General features: G+C 44.5%; 1 protein-coding gene across 3 annotated transcripts; it reads right to left on the bottom strand.

The window, feature by feature from the left end:
• Positions 1-1,305: 1,305 nt before the first annotated feature.
• ASNS (asparagine synthetase (glutamine-hydrolyzing)) lies at positions 1,306-26,068 on the bottom strand. Of its 3 annotated transcripts, none has more exons than XM_044428821.1 (12): positions 24,405-26,068; positions 18,528-18,797; positions 16,012-16,249; positions 14,768-14,953; positions 14,182-14,283; positions 12,935-13,062; positions 12,030-12,156; positions 11,195-11,301; positions 6,248-6,348; positions 5,190-5,271; positions 4,470-4,625; positions 1,306-2,485 (listed from the first exon to the last, which is right to left on the bottom strand). In XM_044428821.1, exons 2-12 carry the CDS (start codon positions 18,774-18,776, stop codon positions 2,276-2,278), a joined length of 1,686 nt encoding a protein of 561 aa, XP_044284756.1. In that variant the 5' UTR covers positions 18,777-18,797; positions 24,405-26,068; the 3' UTR covers positions 1,306-2,275. The 3 variants fall into 3 exon arrangements, with proteins under 3 accessions (XP_044284756.1, XP_044284754.1, XP_044284755.1); XM_044428819.1 differs by lacking the exon at positions 24,405-26,068 and adding an exon at positions 23,150-23,309; XM_044428820.1 differs by lacking the exon at positions 24,405-26,068 and adding an exon at positions 23,150-23,309 and having other exon boundaries at positions 18,528-18,794.
• Between the last annotated feature and the right edge of the window lie 231 nt (positions 26,069-26,299).

Below are 26,299 nucleotides of genomic sequence, written 5' to 3'. Positions count from 1 at the left end.
GCTGCACAGAGAAGATACTTTACTTCCAACTGCACAGAGAAGATAGCGATCAGTTACAGTTCCATCTTCCACTAGGTTTCTAAACCAGGAGTGGGAGAAGGTAGATCTCCAGATGCTCTGGACTTCAACTCCCAGCATTCCTGACCACTGACAGTCCAAAACATCAGGATATATGAGTTCTGCCCATGTCTGATCTAGACACTAACATTATTACTGAACCTTTTAAGATTGAAGAATTCTACTGGTTGTGCAGCTGTCCAACCAAGGCCAGGGATTGAAGATCACCCTCCAGCTTGTGCCCCTTGGCCTGTCAGATGGGGTTGGTGGCCACCAGTCAGACCTTTCTCTACTATTTCTTCCCCAGAGAAATGTATCCAGCTCCCACCCATTTTTAACTGTACTACCCTTGTTTCCCTTAACGTTCCTTGATTTAGAGAGCTTGAGAGATTTGTTTCTGATTTGTTTTCTTCTTCTGGCTTCATGTTGTCTTCTATCCTGCTGTTTAGCTTTACTTTCTATTATCTATTGTAATTGAAAACTGCCTTGGCAGAACATTGTTTTAAGAGGCAGGAAATCAATATTATAATAAATAAAACCAGTCTATACTTTGTCTAAAAAATCTGCAGACCTGGCCATGAATAAGACAGTTAACTATGGTACTCTTTAAATACATCCAGAAGTTCTAGGGTGCCACCTTGTGGTTTCAAAATTAATTTTTAAAGGGAAAAAATAGCAAAACTCGATTATCTTAAATTTTAACAAGTACAATCAGAATTAGAATGACACTTGAATCTCTATTTGAATTTCAAAAATAGTAAAGGTTGTAGGAATGAAGTCCTACATTATGCATTCCAGAATTCTGAACCTACAAGATTCCACTTACAAGCCAACTAATTTCAAGTGTCAATAGCATTACTCTTAAAAGTTCAGCAAATCTGCCTGTTATGCTCCTGATGATCCCGGCATTCACATCCTAGAAGTTCCATGTTATGAACAATGATACTGAAACTTTATCTTTAGAACTAGTTTGCACAGACCAAGGTTGCTCCATACAATCCATCCCAGGTGTTTACAGGGCTGGAGTGGCATGAAAACCAGTGTGCTACTCATAGGCTGTGCAAGTACGGCCACAAGGATTTCTTCAATCAGTGCACTTTCTGGGAAGGTGAGTGAGGAGAACGACATTCAAGTAAGTGTCAGAAAGCTACACCTTGATCTAGAAGATGCCTATTCTACTCTTTGAACTGTTCAGAGGCAGGTACACACCTGTGGATGGCTTTGCCCTAAGGATGGAAGAGAAACACATTTGTTTCACATTTTAATACAGACTTGTATTAATTTTGTACTCTCAAAGCTATTTGCAAACCAAGTTCCATTATCCTTCAACCTTTGCATTTCTCAAAATTTGGGGAGGGGGAGTTTTCCAATAGAAAATTATGTACCAAAAAGTACACATTACAGTAATAAGCACAGCAAGAATGCATATATTACTAAAATAACATCAAATAACATTATTTGGGGCAAAACTGCTTGCAAAAATAGGTGCATTGGCTGAAATGTACACAAAGGTGTGTACAGAATTTTCTGCAAGATTTTTTAAAATAGAAACTTCTCAAAACAATGCAGAAAGGGGATGTGCCTAACTTAAGACCATAAGAATGGGAATTGCAAGCTGATGGAGTCACCTCTCTGTGCTTGGTACACATCATGAGAAGGCACTTGGACCACATGAACCAGCCTGCTGTCCTAAAGGATCTCACACACATTTTCCAAGCACTTGACAGTGAAATCACCAGCGCATAAGTTTACTGCTAGCAATCTGAAGTCCAGGTTTCACACTCAAGAGCCTAGAATGGAAGCACAGAAGTAACCAGATACAGCCAAAGTATTAAGCCTTTAACATGTAGCAAGCCCTGCAACAGTAGGGCAACTGCAGTTCAAGGCTGGACTCCTGAGCACTGTTGGGCTGCTTAAACCTCAGTGGGATTAGACCAGAGTGGGATTTAAGCAGGCTAACTGCAAAGGCTGTGTCAACAGCAGAGTCATGGTGTGGTCCCACTGATTTTAATAAGATTAATTTTAGAAAGTACTGGTTGTAAAGTACAGCTTAAACACAACAGGAACTCTCATCTTTTGCAGATTAAGAATCAGAAACAGAGATATTTTTTCTAAAAGGAATTAAATAGATCTCTTTTAATTTTTTAAAGTTTCATTTTCTTGCTTTCCCTTTAAGGCCAAAAGATCTACGTATCAACACGCACTTGCAGAGAAATGTCTATTCTTTTGTTGCTGACTTGTAATGCTTCAATGTGCGGGCAGATGGATCGGTGGCCTTGATCCATCTTGGCATCCAGTAGTGAGGTAGCCAATCAGAACGCCCTGGATAGTGCTTCTCAAAGATCTGGCGGTAGTAGTAACCTTCTTTTGTTTTGGGTGGATTGAAGGGAAACTTCTCTGCTGCCTTCTCCAACAGGAGACTGTCCACCTATGGATGCAAAAAGGGACGAAAATTAAGCTGGGAGAGCTGCTGAACAAATGATCCATCATTCCACGGGCTGCAAGCAGAAACAGAGACAATCACAGTTCCCCTGAAGAAATGCACTAACTGCAGAATGCTCACACAGAATTTACACAGCTGACAAAGCACTGAATAGGAGGCTCAGCTGCATCTCTTTATTTATGCACATATTCAGCTAGGTTATGTGAGCACCACTGCCCTGTTATCTTGTCACAATTAGCATCTAAACTGTGCCTTTCTCACTAAAATTGTGACATCTGTTCTTCTTTTTTTTTAACCTATGGCAATGGTTTTCCAAATACACAGTTGTGTTGGTCTCCTGCTAACTCATTTCTATTAAGAAATTGCCAATGGATTCAGGACTGGGAAGTGGATTTCTGTAAACCTCCTTCCAAAAGTTACATTTGTCAAGGACAGAGAATCAGTATGACTGACATCTTTACCTTGCACAGAAGGTGAAATTCATATGGCCCTTACAATTTCTTTAAGATCTTATCTATTGTCAGACATTATATGAGCCCCACTGTGGGGGAAAATAGCCAGACAGCCCCCATGTTAATAGCAATTTTGGTACTGTTCATTCATTCAATCTAGAATTAATTTCTGCGTACAATATTGCACAAAATGCCAACATATGTACAGCCTTCTCTGTCTCTTTTCTGATTTTAAATCAAGGCAAGCAATGTATACAATCTTTTCTTCATCACATTTGGAATTCCCCTGACTTCACCCATTTAAGATTTCTCCTTCATGCAGACTATTCTTAGAAGGAAGTTTGGTCTGGAATATTCATATTTTCTAAAAATCACTGATTTCCAATAACCTGAAATAACTGAATTCTGAAACCTCAAAGACAAAAGGAAAAAGTCTGTACATCACTCAGGGGGAGACAATGCCCCCAGGCAGACATAGGAATGGTTACCATGTCTGTATTCATAGGAAGTAGGTCCTCCCAATTTGGAGCCCTCTGGAAGTGTGGCATTACAACTCCAATCAACCTCAATCAATAAGGCCAAAGGTAGATATAAACCATTAACATCATAGAATATGCACGTCTTCTATAACCCAACTTGTTCCTCTGGAGTATTGCTGCTGACAAGAGCATCTCTGCATATACACCCAAAATTATCACTTCACATATTATAATGGACTCATTCCTTTGCATTTCCATACAAACACTGGAGGGCCAGTGTAGCAAAGTGAGTTTCAGGCCAAGACTGGGATGAACCAGGATTAACAGCCACACTGGGCAATCTTGGATTAGTTACTTCCTCTCAGGCTAACTTGCTTCACAGGAAAAGAACTATGAACAGCACCCTAACCCTAGGAGCAGAACTGTCTTTTACACTGAACTGAACCCTGGGTTCATCTAGCTCGGTTCATCGAACTGTCAACCCCAGGAGCAGTTTACCAGGGTGTCAGGCAGAAGCCCTTCCTAGCCCTACCTGGAAATGCTGAGGACTGAACCTAGGACCTTCCAAGAGCAAAGCATTTCCTCTTCTCACTCCACTTCTCCCTCTTCCTTCTTTGGTCCCATCGATCTTGCCCCTTCTATTTATGTTCCCAGCCACCACTGAAAGCAGTCCCAAAAGCTTCTCCAAAACTCAATCCAGTCCTCAGGCTGAAAGAGCTTCTCCGCCGCTGTTACGAGTTAGACCACTGGACTATCCAGCTCAGAGTTGTCTAGAGACTGACAGGGGCTCTCCAGGGCTTCAGGAAAGTCCTTTTCCAGGTCTAGCTAGAGATGCCAGGGCCTGAATCGGGGACTTTCTGCATGCAAAGCACATGCTGTACTGCTGGCTACTGCTCTCACCCTGCCCTCCTAATAAATAAAAGCTGTGTAAAATATAAATGTGACCTGTACTGAAAGGCCCAAATGGGGAAAAACCCTTCTGCAAGTTTCTAACATCTTACATTAAAAAGATGAAAATATTAACAAGCAATAGCATACCTGAACATCAATATAGTCTTGGAGTATTGAGAACCAAGATTTCTTGATAGAAGTCAAACCATCACTGAAGGCTTCTTTGGGTCTCCAGAGTATCTCCTTAGGCAGTAAGTTAGTATCCTCAAAGGCTTCCCTTAAGAGATGTTTCTCAATTCCATTCTGTTAAACACCAAATGTCATCAGCCACTAAAACCCAGCATTAAAAAAAATCTTAAACTAAATTGCAATATTTTAGAAGCATCTCAGCTAGCATCTTTCATGTATGATAGAGCATTTTAAGAATCATTCAGTTTGTGTGATTATAGTATTAGGCTTTAATCCTGTATTAAAGACTTGGGAGAGACTCACTGATGTCAGGTTCACCCATCATAAATAAATCTGCCAATGATCACACCCCTGGGCTGCAATTCTAAAAATGCTTAGTAGGAAGAACACCTCAGGAATGCTTATGGAGTTTAGCTCTGTGTAAACCTGCAAAGGATTGTGCATTAAAACCAAACTTCTGTGAGCCAGCTTCCACTCATGCAACAAGAATCTCCTCTCCTCTCCTCAGATCTGTTCTGGAGGGTTCATCAACTTTCCTGAGATGATCTTGGAAATGCATCAGGACAGCAGGGCAGGAGGAAGATGATCCACTGGTTGTGTCTATTCCACTAACGGAAGGGCCCCACTAGATACAAGCCTTATTTTTCCAGCTTGGATATTAGACAGTGTGTAGCTTACCTTTGGTGTTCTGAGTTCTGCTGGAAGAGACAGATAATAGGAAGTAAACTGATGATCCAAAAATGGAACTCTCAGTTCAAGACTGAAAGAAAAAGAAGTAAGATTAACGGGGGAAGGGAAAAATGGTTATGCATATATAACATGGATAGCTACTGATGATGCACTGGAGAGGAAGTTTTACAACCACCAGTACCGTATAGTACTAGCTTTCTGCTGGTATACATTTTATGCTAGCCTTTTGCTATCAGGTGCTCTATAAACATATTGGACTACATTTCTCATGCATGTTTATGCTGTCTCAGGATGCTGGGAGTTGTAGTCAAACACTTCTAGAAGGCATTCAGCCGGGGAAGGCTTTTCTGTATAGTTCACCCAATTCTGTCAAGCTACATGTTTATCCCTAATGTTATCTGCTGGATGCTTATCTTCAGCAAAGAATCCTGAAATTGTAGCATAAAGCCATTTACTATTAAATTTCAATTTCACTTGAAAGGACTATAATAATTATTTTTTTAACTTTTAATGGGGACCCATTAAAGATAGCAGAGTTTAACTGAAAAGGAGCTACTAGCCCAGTTTTCATAACCCCCACTGCCCACCATGGTTTGTTTAACCCACCATAGTATGTTGGCAGGCCATATAAATGTTATTTATTTATTTATTTCCCTTCCCATTCACCCTAAGGTTCCCCAACAGAACCCAAAATTAGAGTTAGTGTTGGCATATTCAAAATAGCCTGTGGCTTAAATAAGCACTGGTGAGTTGGTCAATTGTGCAGACTGGCCACTATCTGGTATCTAACTTAACCAGCACTAACAACACAAACGCTGGAGTTATCTTCCACTGAACGAGACCCTTGTCTATATAGCCCAATACTGGCAGCAGTTCTCCAAGATGTCAGGCAAGATTCTTTCCCAGCCTGATCTAGAGAGTGAACTTAGAATGCCCTGCATGCAAAGCAGGGCCTCTACCACTCAGCTATGGCCCCGCAATTGGCAATGAATTTTACTTCCTCCACATTGTCACTGAATATCCAAAGATCTGCAGCTGAGCCCTACCCATGGGCAGCCGTTGTCCTGTCGGCACGGAGAACATCAAACAGGTAAAGCTCTCTAAGGAGTCTCTCACTTTCCTCTGCAGCCTCTTCAGCCGTGGGTGCCTGAAACAAAGAGAAAAATGCAGAAGTTTATTGAGGTCCTTGGGATGCTACCATGCACAACTGAGAGAGGCAGACATGGGGAGACCTTCAGTAGTGTTCAGAGGGCTAAATCCTGCCATTGCAAAAGCAGTATCACTGCCACTCCCCCTAGTTCAATCTCACAGCTGCAATCTTCCTACTGTAACTTTCTCCCCGCTCCCACCAGCCTCCAAACTGTTCCCAAGAGTTGGGGAACCCTTTACCCTGGGTATGGTGCCAAGGGCTGCCACAGGGGGAGTTGGGGCCTTGCTAAAAACAAAAAAATCAGATGCCCCGATGTGTTTAAGCAGACACACATTGTGCTGGTCCAAAGGCATCATTGGATACGACCCCATATGTTTATTCCCTATGGTACCTCCTTCCTTGCAGCATTCACTAATGGAAAGGAACCACAGCAGTGTGGCAAAGTTACTCCTTTAATGGAAAAGCTGTCCAGAACTCTCCCTGTTCTACAGGGACTCTGAGAAATGAAAAATACACATGCATATATAGATGAAAGCTATCGTACATTTTCATTAGCACATGTGTAGACAACTTGTGGCCCACAGACACTTTAACCATGGCCTGCAGGTGCCTTCTGGTCACTCCTGCCAAACTATGTTAGCTATTGCTGAAGTCACATACCTCAGCCTCACTGCTCTATAGTCCACAACAGACTAGGAAGAGAGTTATCTACTCTCTCTCGCTCTCTCACAGAGCCCACCACTGCCATTGGTTACCTCCAGCACTGATATAGGGACCCAACACATTTCTATAATGGGCCTTTCTCCCCTCCTCCCTCCACAATCTGCCACTGCCGCGCTGCTGAGGACGGCCCCAAGCCGAGGCCGAGGAAGACCGCGAGGCACTCTGCTGGAACCTAGGGGTCAGCTGACGCTGCAGTCAGTGGCCATTGCTGGACCCACCAGGGTCAGAGGATGCCGAGCCCGAAGGCGACGATGCTGCTGCCGGCCGACGCCATCTTGCCGGCCGGCGAGTGCCGTGCGCCCACCCTGCTTCTCCACCCCACCGGCGCTGGGTGAGAGTCACGCTGGATTAGGGACGGGGCACGGGGACGGGCCGCTGGCTTATCTTGCCGGATGCGGCTGGGGCCAGTGGCCAAAGGGCTACAGCCAAAGGGTGGTCGCCGCCGTTTGAGAGCCGTTTGGGGGTCGTGTGGGGGCTGGGCTGGCCAGGGGCTATCGGCCAGCGGGTGGGATTGTTAATTGGATTGGGATGTGTTGGGGGTGTTTTTAAGTGTTTCTAGGTGTTTTTACTGTGTTTTAGTTTATTTTAAATGGAGTCATTCTTGGCTACAAATATGGGGTTGCCTGGGGAGCGTGTGGGCACCGCCATTGGGGTGGTCATGGGCAATGGACGTTATGGCATTGGGGGTCTAACGTGTCTGTATAGAAGAAGGAGGGACAGATGGCTAACACCTGTTCCTCTTTCTGGTTATTCCCCCAGCGTGAGGGTTCCAGGTAGTCCTGTCAACCACCCACCGGGCCTGTCAGTGCTGCTGCTTAATGCCAGGTCGGTCCACAATAAATCATCCCTCATCCATGATTTGATTGTGGATGAGGGGGCCGACCTAGCTTGCATTAGAGACCTGGACGGGAGAGTGGGGGATGTCTCCCTCTCTCAACTGTGCCCACCCGGGTATCTGATCCAGCACCAACCATGCCTGGAGGGGAGGGGAGGGGGGTCGCTTTGGTTTACCAAGCCTCTATTTCCCTCGCGGGGCTTCCTGTCCTCTCAAGGCCAGGTCTAGAGTGCCTCTACTTGGTGTTGGGCGACTGAGACAGATTGGGGATTCTGTTGGTATACCGTGCACCCTTCTGCCCAACAGACTCCCTGCCTGAGCTGACGGAGATCGTCTCAGACTTGGTGTTGAAGACTCCCAGGATGTTAGTCCTGGGGGACTTCAATCTCCACACTAAGATGGTTCTGACTGAGGTGGCTCAGGACTTCATGGCCTCCATGTCAGCCATGGGGCTGTCTCAACACATCACTGGCCTGACCCATGAACATGGACACACTCTGGACCTGGTTTTCTCGACGGGGCAGGAAGAGGGTGACCTGAGGGTGAAGAACTTGTGTCTGACATCCCTGTCATGGTCAGATCACTTCCTCGTGAGGTTTGTGCTCGAGAGTGGCCTTTCCCTCTGTAAGGGTGCGGACCCGATTGTGCTGGTCCACCCCTGAAGCCTGATGGATCCGGATGGATTCCTGAAGGCCCTGGGGGATTTCCTGGTTGATAAGGCTGGTGCTCCTGTTGATGCCTTGGTTGAACTATGGAATGGGGAAATGACCAGGGCTATTATTATTATTATAACATTTCTATGCCGCCCCTTGCCGAAACCTCGATCGCTGCTAAGCATCCTCTCTCACTTGGCAGAGCCCGTTCATCCCCTTGGTATACACCTGAACTATGGGTGATGAAGTGGGTTGGGAGACGTCTAGAACGTAGGTGGAGGAAATCATGGGATGAATCTGACCGAACACACTTAAGAGCCCATTATCGGGCCTATGCTGTGGCGGTGAGGGCGGCGAAGAAGAAATTATTCTCCACTTCCATTGCCTCCTCACAATGCCGTCTGGCGGAGCTCTTTCAGGTGGTACAGGGGCTGGTACACCTGGGCCCAAAGAAAGATCTCGTGCCACCCTCGAAGGCCCGTTGAGACGACTTCGCCAAGCATTTCAGGGAGAGAATCGCTCAGATTCATCACGAGCTGGACTCTACTATTGAATCAGATCCTACTGGGGAGGTGCCAATGTTGCCGTCTGGTCCAGATTGATGGATGAGTTTCAGTTGTTGCAGCCTGATGATGTAGACAAGGTGCTTGGACAAGTACGTCCTTCCACCTGCTTACTGGACCCTTGCCCATCTTGGCTACTCAAGAAAGCCAAGGACGGGATTGGGACCTGGATCCTGGAGGCTGTCAACGCCTCTCAAAGGGACGGCTGGGTACCTGCCCCTTTAAAGGAGGCGGTAGTCCAGCCAGTCCTAAAGAAGGCATCCCTGGATCGAGGTGGCTGCCAATTACAGACCGGTGGCCAACATCCTGTTCTTGGGCAAGGTGTTGGAACAGGTGGTGGCGGGACAACTCTAAGCTCTCTTGGATGAGACTGATTATCTGGACCCATTTCAGTCCAGCTTCAGATCCAGGTATGGTACTGAATCTGCCTTGGTCGCCCTGTATGATGACCTGTGCAGGGAGAGAGACAGGGGGAGTGCGTCCTTGTTGGTTCTCCTGGACCTCTCAGCAGCTTTCGATACCATTGACCATGGTATCCTTCTGGATAGGCTTGCGGGATTGGGAATCGGAGGCACTGCTTTGCAGTGGTTCCACTCCTATCTCAATGGCCAATTCCAGAAGGTGGTGCTGGGGGACTGTGGCTCTACACCATGGCAGCTATGCCATGGAGTTCTGCAGGGGTCCATTTTGTCCCCCTTGCTATTCAACATCTACATGAAACCTCTGGGAGACGTCATTAGGAGGTGTGGGCTGCGGAATCATCAGTACGCTGATGATACCCAGCTCCACCTCTCGTTCTCAACCAATCCAGGAGAGGCAGTGGCTGTACTGAACCGGTACCTGGCTGAGGTAATGGGCTGGATGAGTGCCAATAAACTGAAGCTCAATCCAGACAAGACGGAGGTCCTGTTGGTAGGTGGGTCGGGCTTCGGGATGGGGGACCTGGACCTTGTCCTGAATGGGGTTGCACTCCCTCTTAGGGACAGGGTTCGCAGCCTGGGAGTGCTCCTCAAGCCTGAGCTGTCATTAGAAGCTCAAATAACAGCGGTGGCGAGAAACGCTTTCCGTCAGCTTCGGCTGATCCATCAGCTGCGTCCCTACCTGGAGAACGAATGCCTGGCGACTGTGACACATGCATTGGTAACTTCCCGATTAGACTTCTTTAATGCGCTCTACATGGGGCTGCCCTTGAAGACGGTCCGGATACTTCAATTGGTGCAAAACAGAGCTGCCAGGTTACTGACGGGGACTGGGCATTGTTCTCATATAACTCCAGTCCTCCGTCAGCTTCACTGGCTCCCCACTGAAGTCCGGGCCTAATTCAAGGTGTTGGTTATCACCTATAAAGCCCTCAATGGCTTGGGACCTGGTTATCTAAAGGAACGCTTGCGTCCATATATGCCCTCCCACCCGAGATCAGCGGGGGAGGCCCTTCTCCAGGAGCCCTCTGTGAAGGATGTTAGGAAGGTGAGTACCTGGAAGAGGGCCTTCTCTGCGGTGGCACCCCACCTATGGAATGCGCTCCCCAGAGAGGTCCGCCTGGCACTGTTGTTATTTGTTTTTCAGTGCCAGGCCAAGACCTTTTTATTTAAACGATATTTTAATTGTTAACTGTAGTTTTTATTTATTGGTTTTATGATACAGCCGAGATGCTCCGAATTTTTAATATTTGTTCTATGTTTGTTTTATCCTGCTTTGTAAGTCGCCCCGAGGCTTTCTGCGATGGGGGCGGCATAAAAATGTTATAAATAAATAAATAAGCAGCTCCCAGAGGCAAAAATATTGTCCCCCTGCCTTAAATTAGGTTAGGATGCTATTCCATGCCCTCTTAAAATTCTGAGCTCTGGAATGAATGGTTACACACTTAACTCCTGACAAGCTCTAATTTTTGGAAGCCAAAGCATAAAATTCAACTGTATTGTTAAAGCTATGGAAAGCAGATAGCAATAAGAGGCCAACAAAAATACTTCTTAAAATCTCCCACCCCACCTCAAGGACATTCTGTCTTATCATGGTTTGTTCATGTGCAGGCAAGAATTATCACTATTTTGAAGGCAAAGAGCATTTACCTTATGAAAATAGATATATCCTTGTGTCAGCTCATCTGAACCTTCTCCTGAGAAAATGACCACACTGTCTGATTTCTTTCTGATGTACTGGGAGACCAGGTACATACCTAACAAAGAGAGACAATTTCCAAAGATATTTTGCAATTACAAATGTTCCATGTAGGTGTTGTTTATACATACATAGACAAAAGCACACACACATAATACAGCAATTGGCAAAACAATGTAGAACACTTCAGCCATTAGGTGGTACAGAAATGCAATAAATATGTACATGTATAGTCTTTGATTTCTAGTAACACTTTGGCTTCCACCTTCATCAGTGACCAATACAAGAGCTAAAACAAAAGCATCCAATTACAGAAAGCATTTTGGAGTATTTCTATATATTGCCTAAGGCAGATTTCCTCAACTTGTACTCTCCAGATTCCCAGTGTGTGCCAACAACAAATCCCATGTGCCCTGGCCAGCCAACACATCTGGAGGGCACCAGTTTGAGGAAAGCTGGCATAGAGTTTTGGGTGTCTCTAATCATATTTATCATAACTGTCATCCTCTTCATCCCTGCAAAATCCTGAGAACCACCTACTTGGACAAAAAGGAATTCTGCCCCTCAAAATACCTATGTCCATGTTGCTACAGGAGAAACATGGGGCTTAGAGGCTGCTGTGGCGGGGGCGGGGGGGATATGGCAGGAAGAAGGCAGCAGCCTAAAGAGCGCAGAGTGGAAACCTTCAACCTTCTTTGCTGGGATACATCCCAGATAATCTTTTGATTGCATCTACATTTTAAGGCCACGAGTGAGCGTGCGTTGTAAAACTGAACTGTGTCTTACCCACTGAAGCTCGTACAGTTGTGATATCATATGTTTCCAAGGAAAATATCACTTCTTCGAGTGCCTGGATCCCTTCTTCAGCATTAAAAATGACCTCATGATGTTCAGTTCCGATGTGAGCTGCCACCTGTCAATCAAAATTTAGGCTGAAGCTGGCTACAAAGCTGCTCAGGCAAACAAGGCAAGAGGACAGGACTGGAACCCCAGGCAGGCCAAAAGTGGCTCACAAGTTGTGAAATTCAATACCCATGCATTACACTTTTCATAAGGTAAACAAATTATCACTTATTTTCATTGGATTATAGTTAATCATTCACTGGCCATGTACTTTCCAGACTATCTTTACAGCCTTAAGATAAACCCCCTCCCTTTAAATGGCTTTGGAGAAATTCACATTAAAAATAATAAAATTTAAAAGATCTAAAACAGGAGTTGACAGTAAGAGGCCTGTGGGTTGCATGTGCCCAGTTCATCTATGGCAGCTATAGAAAGCCAAATGGGCTTGTCTGCAAGCTAAATTTAACCTTTCCAGCACTCCCTAGCACTACAATTGCCATTACAAAAAGAAGGACAGGCACACAGACACAGGCACTGCCCAACAGTGACCAGGCAAAAAAGGCTCCCAGACCTCATGCAGTTGCTCATGGCTGGTTTGGAACCTTGCTTAAAAAACAAAAACAAATGACTAGGTTCTATAACGAGTAATGTTACATGTCCAGTATCAATCCATATATCATACTACTGCAATCTGTTCATGTATTATCAATTTTTATATACCGTCTTACCTGTTAGGACAGCATAGAACAACTTAAAACAATACAATCTTAAAACATTAAAAAGAACATTGAAAACATTAAATGCAAACTCATTTACAGGTAATACTGAATGCCAAAGTGTAATTCTACCTTTCTTGCGGCCAGCAGGTCAGGACTGTCTTCCATGCCGATAGCAAAAGTTTGCAAAGTGTAAGGAAATTTTTGTTCTTTCATCAGTCTGACAAGCATTGCAGCAACCAAGCTTGAGTCCAAGCCACCTGTTAAATAACCACCCATGATTATGTCTGTTAACCATCTAGTTCTTGACAATGAGCATCCCATATAACTGACAAGCATCATGTACAAATAAAAACAGAATGGACTTGCCTATTTTAAATTGAACATACTAGAAGTAGCAAATATGTTCAGGGGGTGTTACAATCAAACCTGGAAATCCTCACATTAATTAATTATAAATTTATATAATATATGTATATAAATTATACACATGATGTGAGTACTTCATTGTGCTACATCCCTACTGTTTAGCTAGAAATACCATTGTGTTCCAGCACTGGAAAAAGCTCTTACTTGTATTCCAAGTTTACAACTGGGACCTGAGACAATACCTTGCAGTATGTAGAGTTCTCAGTCCAGTTTCTCCATTCAATTTCTGCTTCTCCCCAGTGTTCTGGATCTTTGTTCCCTCCCTGATCCCCTGCCAAAAGCAGTCACTCAGAATTCCATGGCTACAGAACATCCTCATTTGGTTATTAGGCTGTATTGGGGGCAGTCTCCTCTCCCCACCCCACAGATTTTCCCTTTCTGTAAACCTGGGAACTTCTTCAAATCTTCCAGTGCATCACAGCATTACAAGCACTTAGAGAAGCTTTCCACAATCCAGTGTGCTGCAGATGCTTTGGACTTCAACTCCCATCAGGACCAGCTACAATTGTGAACAATCAGGAATGCTGGGAGACATCACCCAAAACATCTGAAGAACACTAGGTTGGGAAAAGCCAAGGTAGAGGACTGAGATTGCAGATTGGTATATAAAATATGCTACATAAAACAGATTCCTTGTTTCCTCTTATGCCTCCCAAATACATTTAACAATCTTACTGCACATCAAAAAGCACTCAACAGCTACTGTTTGGATTATCTAAAGTCACCAAAGCCACCTGCCAGAATCAGTAAATCCACCCAGTTTTGCAATATGCTACACTATGCTTTCTGTGGCTTTCCGTGAACTTAATGAGAAAAGCAGCATGTGCATTTTACAGTTATTTTTTTAATCACCATTAAAATGTTTCTAAATGTAAGGTATAGCCAAAATTACCAAAATGGAGTGTTAGGGAACATGAATATAACCATTACCAACAATCCAATATTGCTACCTGAGAGAAGACATCCAATTCTTCTGTGAGACATCAAACGTTTCCTAACGGCATTTTCAAACAACAGTCGAATGTTGCTTTTCACAGTTTCCACATCAACACCTAGCAAAGAAATCGAGGCCTGTTTAAGTAAGATCATGAAATTCTTTACTGAAAAGCGAATCCATTTCCTAACCACTCAGGGCCTGGGGCCTCTTTAGCAGAGGGTGGGCAAAGTACAGTTCAAAAGCCCTCCAGAAATTACCAATTCTGTTTTCTGGGAAGGATGCTCTGCCCCTCCCACATTGGCACTCCGGGTGGGAAGAAAGTGAGGGGAAAGCGGGTGGCTAAGAAAGAGAAGGGGGAGGCACTGTCCGCATTTGGTTCTGGTCCACCCACCTTTGCCTTCAGCCTTCAGCTACACCCACAGCCAGCATGTGGCCCCGGCAGTCTGCCACCAAAGCAAGGAAAATAGGCCTTGACAGAAAAGTGCCCCACCCCTGTCCCTCAACATAAAATGATTCACCAGAGGAGCCATGAACTCTTCAAGCTTTATGGAAGGGACCCATCCAACAGATTAAGAAACCTGTTTTAGACTCACTGTTACCTGAGGGTAGATTTTGTACTGCACTGTACGCAGCATGCAGAGGTTCCTCTTTTGGGCTGTGAAATTTTACCACTTCCACTGATCCGACTTTGCCGCTTGGCTTCAAATCCAACACTTCGTAGTGACCCGGAGGGAAAGGGTCCACTTTGGGTGCGAAGGACATGTTGTGCTTCAAGTTGATAAGACCTAGATACATGAGATTGGAGGGAGGAGGTTGGTAGTGTTTTCCGAACATAAAATTCCTGTCACTGAAGTGTTTCAAAGTGCCTAAGCCACCCTTCCTACAGATGTGTTGACTGCAGCAACCATCCTCCCTGCTCACCAGGGACAATGCTGGCTGGGGATGATGGGAGCTAATTCCCTACAGATGAAGCAGAAGAGCCTCACAGGACACAAGGAGCATCATGTTCTCTTCTATGTTCTCTGCACACATGGTTGTCACCACATCAGACCATCGCAGGCCACTGGAAGCTTGTGCACACACCCCTTGTGAGAGGTGCACCCAGACCTTCCCTGTTCCTTAGAGCCTGGTACACTGCAAGCCCATGAAGGCACACATGAGGAATGAAAACTCTTATGCCCTATGGGGAGTGGAGAACTGGGCAGCTGGTTCATCCCCACAAACATGGGACAAACAGCATTAAGGTGAGGCCATACAATCCTCAGGCAACACGTAGGATAGTTTTGCATGGTTTTCTCCCACTAGGAGAGGACTGCACACAGCAATGCTGATCCATCTGAAGTACTGGGAGGATTGTCTCCAACCTGTGGCTGATGCACCAGAAGGATGCAATCCGGTGCTTCAGACAGGGTGGCTTTGCAAGGCAGGTGCTGTTAGCAGGCTCTTTCAGAAGCTATGGGGAACTTACTGCACATACATTAGACTTGATCAAACTATTATTTTAAATTTTTATCTTTTTCCCCGTAAGAGCAGAATCTAGACAATAAACTCACAGAATAATTCCCATAATAATTACTTTGCAGAATTCCTCTCATGTTCTATGTTTGTGCCTTTGCTTTCTGCAAAAACCTGTCACTTTTTGCTTGAAGCAACTTTCACCCAACACATTTTTTATTTGAAAAAATTGTTGGCATAGAATGACGTAAGATATTTCAGAAACTAAAAGAACATACAGAATGACACAGTTGGGTCTATTTGTAGAGTCAAAGATCAAAGCTGATAGTTAATATCTGTAACTCATGAGGATGGATTTCAAAAAGAATCAGAGAGTTGGAGCAGTTACCTTTGGCCTCAGAGCAAACACCCAAGAATCCATCATCTGTCAGGACCTTAAACAATGGTCTGACTCCATATGTATCTCTTCCCAGGAAGACTTTTCTATTTGCAGTGTCAAGCAAAATGAATGCAAATACACCATCTAGCATGGAAGCTGTTTCCTCTATTCCTCTTTTGTTGTAAAGATGAAGAATTACCTCCCCATCCACTAAGGTCTGGTAATCAAACTCAAACTGTTTCTGCAGCTACAAAAAAGAATTTTAAAAAAGAGTGGCAGTGGGGAAAGCAGATATGGAAAGGAACAAAATTAGTATTCACAGACATACATAAAAAGAATACATTCTATAACCTAAAAGAGAATAATTATACATTAACATTAGAATGGTATAGATCACATTTGTCATAAGTGTCAGAAAAATGTACATTTCCTGACAAACACTTGTTAGTATATGATTTCTCCATTCAAACACCATTCAAAGAGAGTCTCCGGATAACTGATTGTGTCAATAAACCTCAGATAAAGCAACTTTTCTCTACTATTACATGTGGCACAAAAATATTTTAAAGATGCTTTGAATGCATGTGGAAAGATGCACTTCTGAAGGTTGAAAAATATTGTCAGACATGTTTACTGATTCTTATTTTTATTTTTTAACACAGAATCCAAGCAAAGCATCTTATCAGGTGATTTGGCAGTTTTCTATAAACAGTCTTGCATTTCTCCAGGATAAAAAATCTTATTCTCCAAAACCTATGATAAAATTTCCCCATCAAGGGCTGCTCCCATCTTTTGGGTCTGCATTTTTCCTGTGATATTTTGAAATTTGTTGTATCCATCTTGGCAACAACTGTTTGCCATGGTGAGACACTGGGCTGGATCCAAGATCTCCTTTTGTTGGTAGAAGAGTGCAAACTGCATGCCTGCTGCCCCTGCCTCATCTCGGGGGAGATTCCCCATCCCACACCACAGCTTACCCCATTTGGCAAGGTTCCTTGACCTTCTGTGTAGTATTTTCAAGGGGATTCAGGGGGTGCTATGGAGAGACTGTGTCTTATTGAGCAAAAGCATGTTTCATGTTGTTTGATAATGCAAAATCTCTTAAATTAAAGCTTGCCTAATTCAGCTGGCAATACAATACAGTTAGTTCCTCTTTTAAACTTATGTTTTGCAAATGTCCTGCAGTTGCTTCTTTTGAGTGGGGGAGAGGCTATTACAAGGATAAATTTTGTGCTGGAACAGCTTCTAATAATTCTCTGATCTATATGCCCTTTCAAATTATTTACCTATTACATGGGAATTAATACACTGTCAACATAAATGGATTCTCTGCATCCTTTTGATGCCGAAAAGACTGATATTACAGCATTGAAAGGATCAACACTCACCTCCTATAATGCAATGAACTGAAGGACTTATATATACAAGATAGAGAGAGAGAGAGGGAGAGAGGGAGAGAGATAGGGATATATACTTCACTTCACTTCTGATATATATAGGCACCAACTTCAAATGTGTACTTATTTGGTCTACTTTTGTGGAAACTTATGGGTAAGCACACCCCTTCTTTCCCTACATGGAAAAACACCAGGTGTGTATCTGTACCTGTTGATATCACCTAATTTGTGCCAGTAAGCACTAAGAGTAGCTACTACACATCACCTATGTCTTTTGAAGTTGAACTGTGTACTTCATCAAAGACTTATTGCCCTTGGATTTTTCTACCTCTTAATTTGGTTTCAACTGTAATACCCCCTTCGTGTACTACATGGGCACTGGCCTTAGCTATTTTGCAGTCTCTGTCAGTGGGCCTATGACCATGTGTGCACACACATGCATGCAGAATTTCGTATTCATCTGCATGTTTATTTTTAATCATTCTTAACCTGGCCACCAAAAATGCCCCAAAAACTGAGATGAGACGCTTCACAGACAGCAAGTTATTTATTTCTGTTGAAAACTTCACCCCCTTGGAACCTTCCTACATGGTGGGGGTGGGTGGCAAACGCGAGCAACAAGTTGGCCACCCCTTTTTCCTTTCCCCACTTACTACTAAAGCTCTACTTTCTCTTGCCACTTCCTCCCCACCCACAAGGCTCTTTTATTAGCCACTCTGAATAGTGCTGGTTGCTTCCTGCCTTTGCATATGCTCGATAAAAGCCACTCACTATTTTTGCAAGCATCCAACAGAAATGTTCTTTTTGAAATGTGGGGAGAGCACAAGTCAGCTGGCTCCATACCATATCTAAGCGTAAATTCCATCCCATCTCCTGGGGGAGCGGGGGTGAAAGGAATGACATCTCAGTCATAAAATATTAGGTATTAATAGCAAAACTGGATGGCTCTTGCCAGAGGTGGGAAGGAATAGCTTGCTGAGGGCTTCAAAAGTTAGGCTGAGAGACATGGGTTGCCCACACTTAATTTAAGGCGCTTTTATGCTGCATGTGCAAAGCAGTTTACTAGGACAAAAGCTGCATCAAGGAAGCCTTAGAGCCTGCAGATGGGCCCAGATGTTTTGCTTTTACCTCTCTGTAGTTATAGATTTCTCCGTTGTAACACAGCCAGAGGTAGGGAAACTTTTTCACCCTCAGAGGTTGCATTCCATAGAGCTGATCAACAATTGCCAGACGATGGAAGCCAAAACAGCAATTGGTGAATCCATTGACATTCTCAAAGCGAAAAGCGTCGGGGCCTCTGTGGGCTATTTTCATAGCACACAGGCACTGCACAGAGAGGCATCCATCACTTCCAAAAAGGGCCCAAATGCCACACATGGTGTTCTCCACTCAAGGCTGCTGGAGAAAAACATTGGCAAAGGATATGGTTTGGTTACTGAGTTATGATGTGTAGTTTCTTTGTGACCAGCAATCAGATATTTATTAACAAATTTCTTAACAAAAAGGAGAACATTCTGTTTCATCAAGTAGCCCAATAAGAAGCTGGGAAGCTTTGATTTGTTTCCAGAGTCCAAAGTTGCAGACAATTCCTTGAAAAGAAGGTGTGGAGGAATAAAGATACAAATTCCAAACTATCTTCTTCCAATTACACAATTTTAAACAGCCTTTTGATTTGTTGGTGTGTGTGTGGGGTGGGGTTCTTTTCAGTAAACAGCTTTTCAATGCTATTTGATAAGCTACTTGATCAATGCTATTTTTGAGGAGCCGTGGAAGAAAGGTGTGAAAGGAGACAAGTGCACTCGTGAGATGGCATATCCTAGCAGCACCTCAGCCACTTTTCCTTCTCCTATGAAATCCCAATTAGACAGCCAAAATTAGCCATTTGCAGAGTAGGGGGAGCAGAAAGGCCTCTTTTGCTTTGCATTCCTCCTGTTCTGCACTACACTGGATGCCCATAATCCTCAAATCTGGAGAATTACAGAGATCCTAATTTGACTACGTCCTGAACCAAATATATTCTTGGATGAAAGCACTAGCATGGTTACTACAGACAACCAGGAATTGCACTGAATTGTACGCAGGCATGTGAGTTGGCTGGCAGGGAGGATGAAATGGCCAAACTGTTTTTGTGTCCAGCAAAGAAACCAAGCTGGCTACTGGAGGAGGGGAGCTCCTTGCATGGCAGCCAGCATACAAATACAGCACTCTGTCTCTACTTTGCCAGCCCCCAGCAGGCCAGAAAAAAGGTGCACAGTTGTAATGTTCACAGGCTTATTTACATGGCTGAAATAGCAGTTCTTGGTTTTCCCAGTGCAAAGGATTAGATAAGTTAATGGAGAGCTCAGTCTTATTCATGTTTAACCAGAAGACTCACCAGACTCGATGCAGCTTCCTCCCAGTTAAGTGGGCAGAGGATTGCAAGCTCACTACAGGGACAGTCACGGGGACTTTTGCAGCCTACTTCCAGAAAGGTTCCAAAGGCAATATTTGAAGACTGTATTTTCAACTTAGTGCTTTTTACTAAGTTTGCCTTGCATACAGCCAGAAAATGTTTATTGCTGTTATGGAATTGAATCTTATGTTATTAGGGCAACTAAACATAAGTAGAACTCAATCCACAGTTCCACTGACCACAGAAATATGCATAAGAGCAAGCTGCATTTCTTGAAACTAATGTCAAGCTGTAGTGTGCAGGCCTCTTCCACCCTCTTTTCCTCTCCAGCAGACTCAGATGAGACTTTAGAAGTTCAGTCCTTTTAATAACTTGTTAAAACTTAACTGGTTACAAAACAGTATACAGCAAAGTAGCATTTTCTTTGAGATGTGGCTGAAGCATCCGCCTATGTAGCATTGAATCCAAACTGGAACTTCCCTCCCTTTCAGAAATGCTTCTGACTCTACCATCAGGTTGGGCCACACTTTCTGGGGGCTGGATGGTAGAAATTCTTGACATTCACAGGACAAGGAAGTCCACCTCACTCTCCGCCACCCCCAGTTCTGAAAGATCTCCCTTCTTTTCCAAAGGCAGACTGGCTCCTACGCTCTGTCTGAGAATCTCCATAGGCAACCTTGACACTGCCAAGACATCTGCTCAAGTCTGCTGCCACCATCCTCTCAAAATGGGGCATCTCCCTCTGAGAGTAAGAGCTGGGGCTCCTCTCTGCACACACATTGCACCAGGCAGTGCGTTCCATGAGGACCTCACCAACTTCCTACATCACTTTTTGAAGATGGGGGATGTGTGGAACTCATCAACATTTTAGGAAAATAGTTATAACTATGGTAGCATAATCTTCCGCAGGGATTCTCTACCTTTTGGGTTGGTGGGCCCATTTGGGATTTTGAGAGAATGTGGTTAGTGACTCACAAAATAACTGTCATATGATAGGCAGCTAGTCCATTCATTAAAAAGACTGCCCTTCTGGATATGCTCAGTTACATAACCCTCACTTCCCAGAGGGCAAACTGGTGAGACCAGAAGAAAAATAACTGGCTTAATTGCAAGGCACCAATGAAGGCTGAGCTCCAAAGCACAAAACCACTTGAGTCCAAATCAAGATGGCACTGAAAGGCAGACCTTTGTTTTGCAAGCTGAAAACAGTGTAGGGTTTTTTTAAGCAATAAAATAAAAATCATGTGTGGCAAGGAGCCCGGGGATGCCAACAGAAGTATCAGGGGGCACATATAGGCCCTTGGGAGACTTCAGAGTCAGGCTGGAGACTTCAGATCTATATGCATTGGTTAATGTGGGATGTATCCAGTGTTAGTCTAATATAAATCTCATTCATTACAATGGATCTGTGCTAACTAAATTTTCCATTTAGCTACAACCCCTACATAAATGCTATATTTCCCATACTACCAGTCCAATTAAAATTAAGGTCTAATTATACTGATTCAGGACTTTCGCTCTGTGATGCAGAGTGTTTGAATAAGATATCCTGACAGTGCTTTCTGCCAGGATGGCACAGAATCAAAGCACATGGCAGATCTGACACTGATGCAGCAATGATCCAGTACACACCTATGATGAAAGGGTTGGCCACACAGTGTCTTTCACCATGTTACTACCTTAAATATTCCAGTTGTAAGTCATTATAGTGTCAGATAAACACTGTCATTTAATTTCAATAGGCAGAAAAGGTATTCAAAAAGGGAAATGCTGCTTTCACCCTAGCCATCTAAAAACAGCTGCTAACTTGAAACTTCCTCATAGTAGCAGCTGGTGAGATCAAACTATTTTTACTTTGTGTCAGTTTCACATGTATTCACCTACATCGCATGTGAAATTCACATTATGGGCTTGAAAACCTCCATTGATCTCTGGGGATGGGGGAAATTGGAAGAAAAATATTTGCAGGCTTATCATTCCAAAAGTATGCATTTTTATCATCATTCATGTCAACACATATGGTTTTCATCTTTCTAGCCTGGTTACACATGGCTAGAGTCTCAATGGGCTTTCTCCAAATATAACTAAATTTGGATCTAGCCTACAAGGAAAAAGGACAACTATACTTGGGACATGATCCTACACCATCTGTCCTTGATGCACATGCATCCAGTTCAGGGCATGGATCACAGCAGTGGCAAATTCTGTCACCCTGCACTTTGCACCCTCCATTTCTTCTAGACAGCTGTTTTGGGGCATCTCAATGCGGCGGTAGGGCCTCCATTTGTATAAAGCATAAGCCACTGGCACTGGTCTGTCCCCCTCCCTGACCCACAGGCATACCTTTTCAGTCTAAGTTATTTCTGTGCTGGCTATGAGACAGGTCATCTGGGTATTCCTAGTCAGAGGACCTTGGAGTGGACTGCCCCTTGCCCCGCACACATACTGGGTTGCGAGGCAACGGTTGTGAGGCCACAGTATTGCGGAGCAAATAAAGAAACTGATTTTCCCCATTCAAGAAAATGAATGAAGCTCCAGGACTGTTCACTCAGCCAATGGTTTCACCCACCAGAAGGCTGGAGCTCCATTCTTGTTCCCACTTACCTGGTAACTGTCCTCTGTACTGAACAGGACTTAGTTTTGAGTAGAAATATACAGAATTGCAAGAAAGGTCACACCGCTACTCACATAGGAAAACATATCAGGCCAAGGAAGAATGAGGGCAGGCAGTAAAGGACAAGCTTTGGAATCAACACTTTCGTTTTGAAGAGAAGAATAGCAAAGATACAGGGTGAAGGCAAGACAAGAAAAAGCCAAGGAATCAAATCTACTTTTGAAAATTGCCCTTTTCTCCAACTAGAGAGAGAGGAATGTCACAACTTGCAAGTTCTGTACACCTCACCTGGGCAGGGATAAACGTTCTCTGGCCCTGGAGGGATGACGGGAGGTGTAAGCCAAAACATTTGTTGGGGCAGGACAGAAGTTGCCCGCTCCTGAATTACAAAGGAGAGGGTGCTCGGCATACTGGAAAAAGATGATCGCATCTTCTTCTCGCACCCCCCACCAGGAAAGATCCCGGCCAAATGCCCGCACGCTTTCGAAAGCATGTTCGATACCCAGAACAGCTGCAGTTTTCCAAGGAAAGCGTGGATTACTTGAGTTCGGTCCTTTCGCATGGTGGTGATGAATGAGCGTTTCAGTTTACCCCATAAAGGAAAGCTCGTGTGCCCACTAGAAATTCAACAGTTGCAGCTTTCACTCGAGTTATGGGACGGAGGGACGCGCCTGTCCTACGGATTTTGGAGGAGCAGGAGCTCTGCCAGCGAAGTATGAGTCCCCCCCACCCCATGTCCGTTACCTTCCGCTCCGCCACGGGAAATGTTTTCTTCGCCAGCCGGAACAGACACCGCACAAACCAAGCAGCCGGCCGGCCGGCCCCGCAGCTCCAACCCTTGCGCCGCTTGCCCAGACTAGAGAGAAAGCAAAGAGAAAGGCGGAAACCTCTCTCCTCTCCGCCCAGCCAGGCCCGGCGCAATGCAGCGCACCCTTCTTGGGCTTCCTGTAATACCCGAGCGGGATTTCATCAGCCTGCGCTCCGCCCCGCTGGTTGCTTCGACTTTCCTGCTTAGCGGGCCGCTGCAGCGACTTGGCTGCCGGCCCTGTTAACTCGGAAACCGGTGCCAGCTCCCACGACCGTGCGATTTAAAGCGCAAACCTGAGAGAGTTCAGACAAAAGAAAGGTCCTGCATCTCCCAGCATTCCGCAGCCAGCCATGGGAATGTTGGGAGATGTAGGACTTTTTTCCTATCTCACGGTGTCGAGGACTGCACACTAAATTAAAAGTCTCTGCAATTAAGGGTGGGTTGGCAACCTTTCGGTCCCCTACTGGTCAGGGTTGGGCAGAAAAGAGAGCTTTGGATTTCAGCCCCCGCGGGCCTCACCCTGGGACTGATGGGTGCTGAGAAGCCAAGAATGCAGGCAGTGTCCCCCTCCCCCCACTGGTTTAAGGATTCCTGCTTTTTTATGCACTTCTGAGCAGTCCAGTCGTGCCTTTTAGACTCTGGAATTAACAACCAGTTTGTAGGCAGCTCAGGTGGGCCTCAGTCATCCATCTGTATGACCAGATGTGAAACACACAAGTGGCATTTCTCTTCTGCTTCCTGATATGTTAGCCCCGATTTAAAAAAGAAGAAGAATCGGCATCCTACAGTTTTGCATTTTAAACATACTTAAATCACAACACCATCACTAATAAAGTGGAGTTTGTGCCTGATGCCCTGCTTCATCATCTGCTGCTCTCTGAAACCACCCACAGGGAAACATGAGCCAGATACTGTGCTACCCAGAGCTTTAGACCCAGTGGAACTTCTGTGTAGACAAGTAAAAGATTGCATGTTAAGTGTCCCTTCGGCCATATATATATTTAGAGCATTCTTACTCTGCTCTTCACCAAAAATTAGCTTATAGAGTGGCTTACAAAGAGTAGTAAAACATTCCTGCCCTCTGGCTTCCCATCTTAAAGAAATTTCACAAAAGGAACAGAAATTGGGAGGGAAGAGGGAAAAAGCAAACTCAGGAATAATTTATTTCTTACAAAGTTCTTATAGGTGTACCTTGTAGTTGCTGCTTTTCCAACCTATGTATGCTCTCCTCCTTGCTGTGAGAGGTTCTTGATTTCTGGCTAAAGGATCATGAGGTCTGAGCATGCTTGGCAGTTCTATGACAATCTGAGTTACAAATCAAGCACAGCAATGCTTCTTTCACTGGTAATGAGAAAATAGCACTAGTGATATTATTTTCTTTCTAGTAATATACACACCAAATTCCAGTTGCCCAAATACACAACATATTCAGTTTTATATACAGAAGGACTACACTATCATAGTCAAGATCATCATGCTCAGTGACTTCTGCATAACTCTGTACAAACTCCTAGCGTGTGTTAATAATCATGGCAAAATGATTGGATTCCTAATCTGAAACCTTTTATGAACAAAAGCAACAATAACTCTCTTCTGCCACAAGGTAGCGCTGCTGTTTTTATATCCAAAGCTAACTCAATTTCAACAGATCAAAAAACCAACTGTATTGTGTATTATTGCAAAATGTAAACATTTCTAACATTCTGGGATGAAATGACCTGTGTTTGGCAGTAAGTATCAATAAGAAAATTGCAATTATTCTTGGAACTGGAACTCAGGCAATCTGGGTTCTAGTCCCCACTCAGCCATGGACCCAACTGGGTCACTTTGGCCAGTTACAGACTCAACCCAACCTATGTCACAGGCTTTTTGTTATGAGGAGCATGATATAAGCCATTCCGAGTTCTTTAAACAAGAAAATAGGCAGGACATAAATCTAATAAAGAAATGTGTTGGGGAGGGAAAGAAAAAAAACAGTTACTGGTTGTTCTAGTCAGCATGTTCTAGTCATCATAAAAACATTTTAAATAGATAAATAAATGTTTGCATGGAGGAGGATGGTTTGCAGACATTCAGAGCAGACTCTGCCAGGTGATACATCAGTTTCACTAGGAAAAAGAACAGAGCAGACAATTGTAGACCATTTGTAGGGAAAAAATCTATAATTGTCTGTTACAATTAAACTGTAGCACTAAAAATAAACTGTGGTCCTATAATGATGGAATTACAAGAATAACAAATTAACCATGAGGCACTATTATCATCAGTGTATCACTTATGAAACAACTTGGCTTTTCTAAGCACTTTACAGAAATTGAAGAACAGCACTGTACAATTCAATAAAACACACTAAAGGAAATGGAATCTCGAGGGAAGAGGAAAAGCTCCCCCTTTCCACACAACTAAGCCTGTACTAAATCAGACTACAGTGTTTAACAATCCTGCCTTTAATCCTAGGCAGGTCTACTCAGATGTAAGCCCTATTAAGTCAAACAAGACTTACTCCCGCATAGACAAGCACGCAGATCAGCAACAACTCCGGGCACGTGGACGTTTCGCAAGGCCTAAGGGAAAAGTAAGTTTGTGATGTATGTGCTTCGCAACTAGGCGCCGTGCAATTTTCTGTCTTTCAAGAGACAGAGGTGTGGCTTCCCGGACACTGCTCCCTTTGGAAATGAGAGCACGACTTGGGCTGAGTCATGAAGAGCAGCAGCAGCCCTGGCAGCCTCGCCTTTTCCTCCGAGGGCTGCCCGTTATTTCTCCCCTTACCGTCCCCAGCAATGCAATCCTCCGCAGAGCCAGCGCCACTGCGCTCCGTGCGGCTGGCTCCCAACAAGTAGGGCGAGCAGGCTGGCCCAGGCCAAGCATTTTTTATGCCCAGAAGCAAACCAGCGAGCGCGGGAAGCAAGCGCGGCACCGCCACCCTCTTTCGCCGGCAGCACAGGCACCAAGCAGGAGCGAGCGAGCGAGCGAGCGAGCGCGCAGCGAGCGCCGCCTCTCCTCTTGCTCCTCGTCTCTGTCATCAGGTGGGCGGGAAGCGAGGGCGCCGAGACCCCGCCCCGTCGCAAGGGGGACGGCGGGTTGGT

This window comes from Varanus komodoensis, unplaced genomic scaffold (genome assembly GCF_004798865.1).
Source record: "Varanus komodoensis strain SLA01 unplaced genomic scaffold, ASM479886v1 scaffold2, whole genome shotgun sequence".
In the NCBI taxonomy this organism is placed as follows: domain Eukaryota; kingdom Metazoa; phylum Chordata; class Lepidosauria; order Squamata; family Varanidae; genus Varanus; species Varanus komodoensis.
The sequence above is the reverse complement of the archived record's forward strand: the minus strand, read 5'-3'. Positions and strand labels throughout refer to the sequence as shown.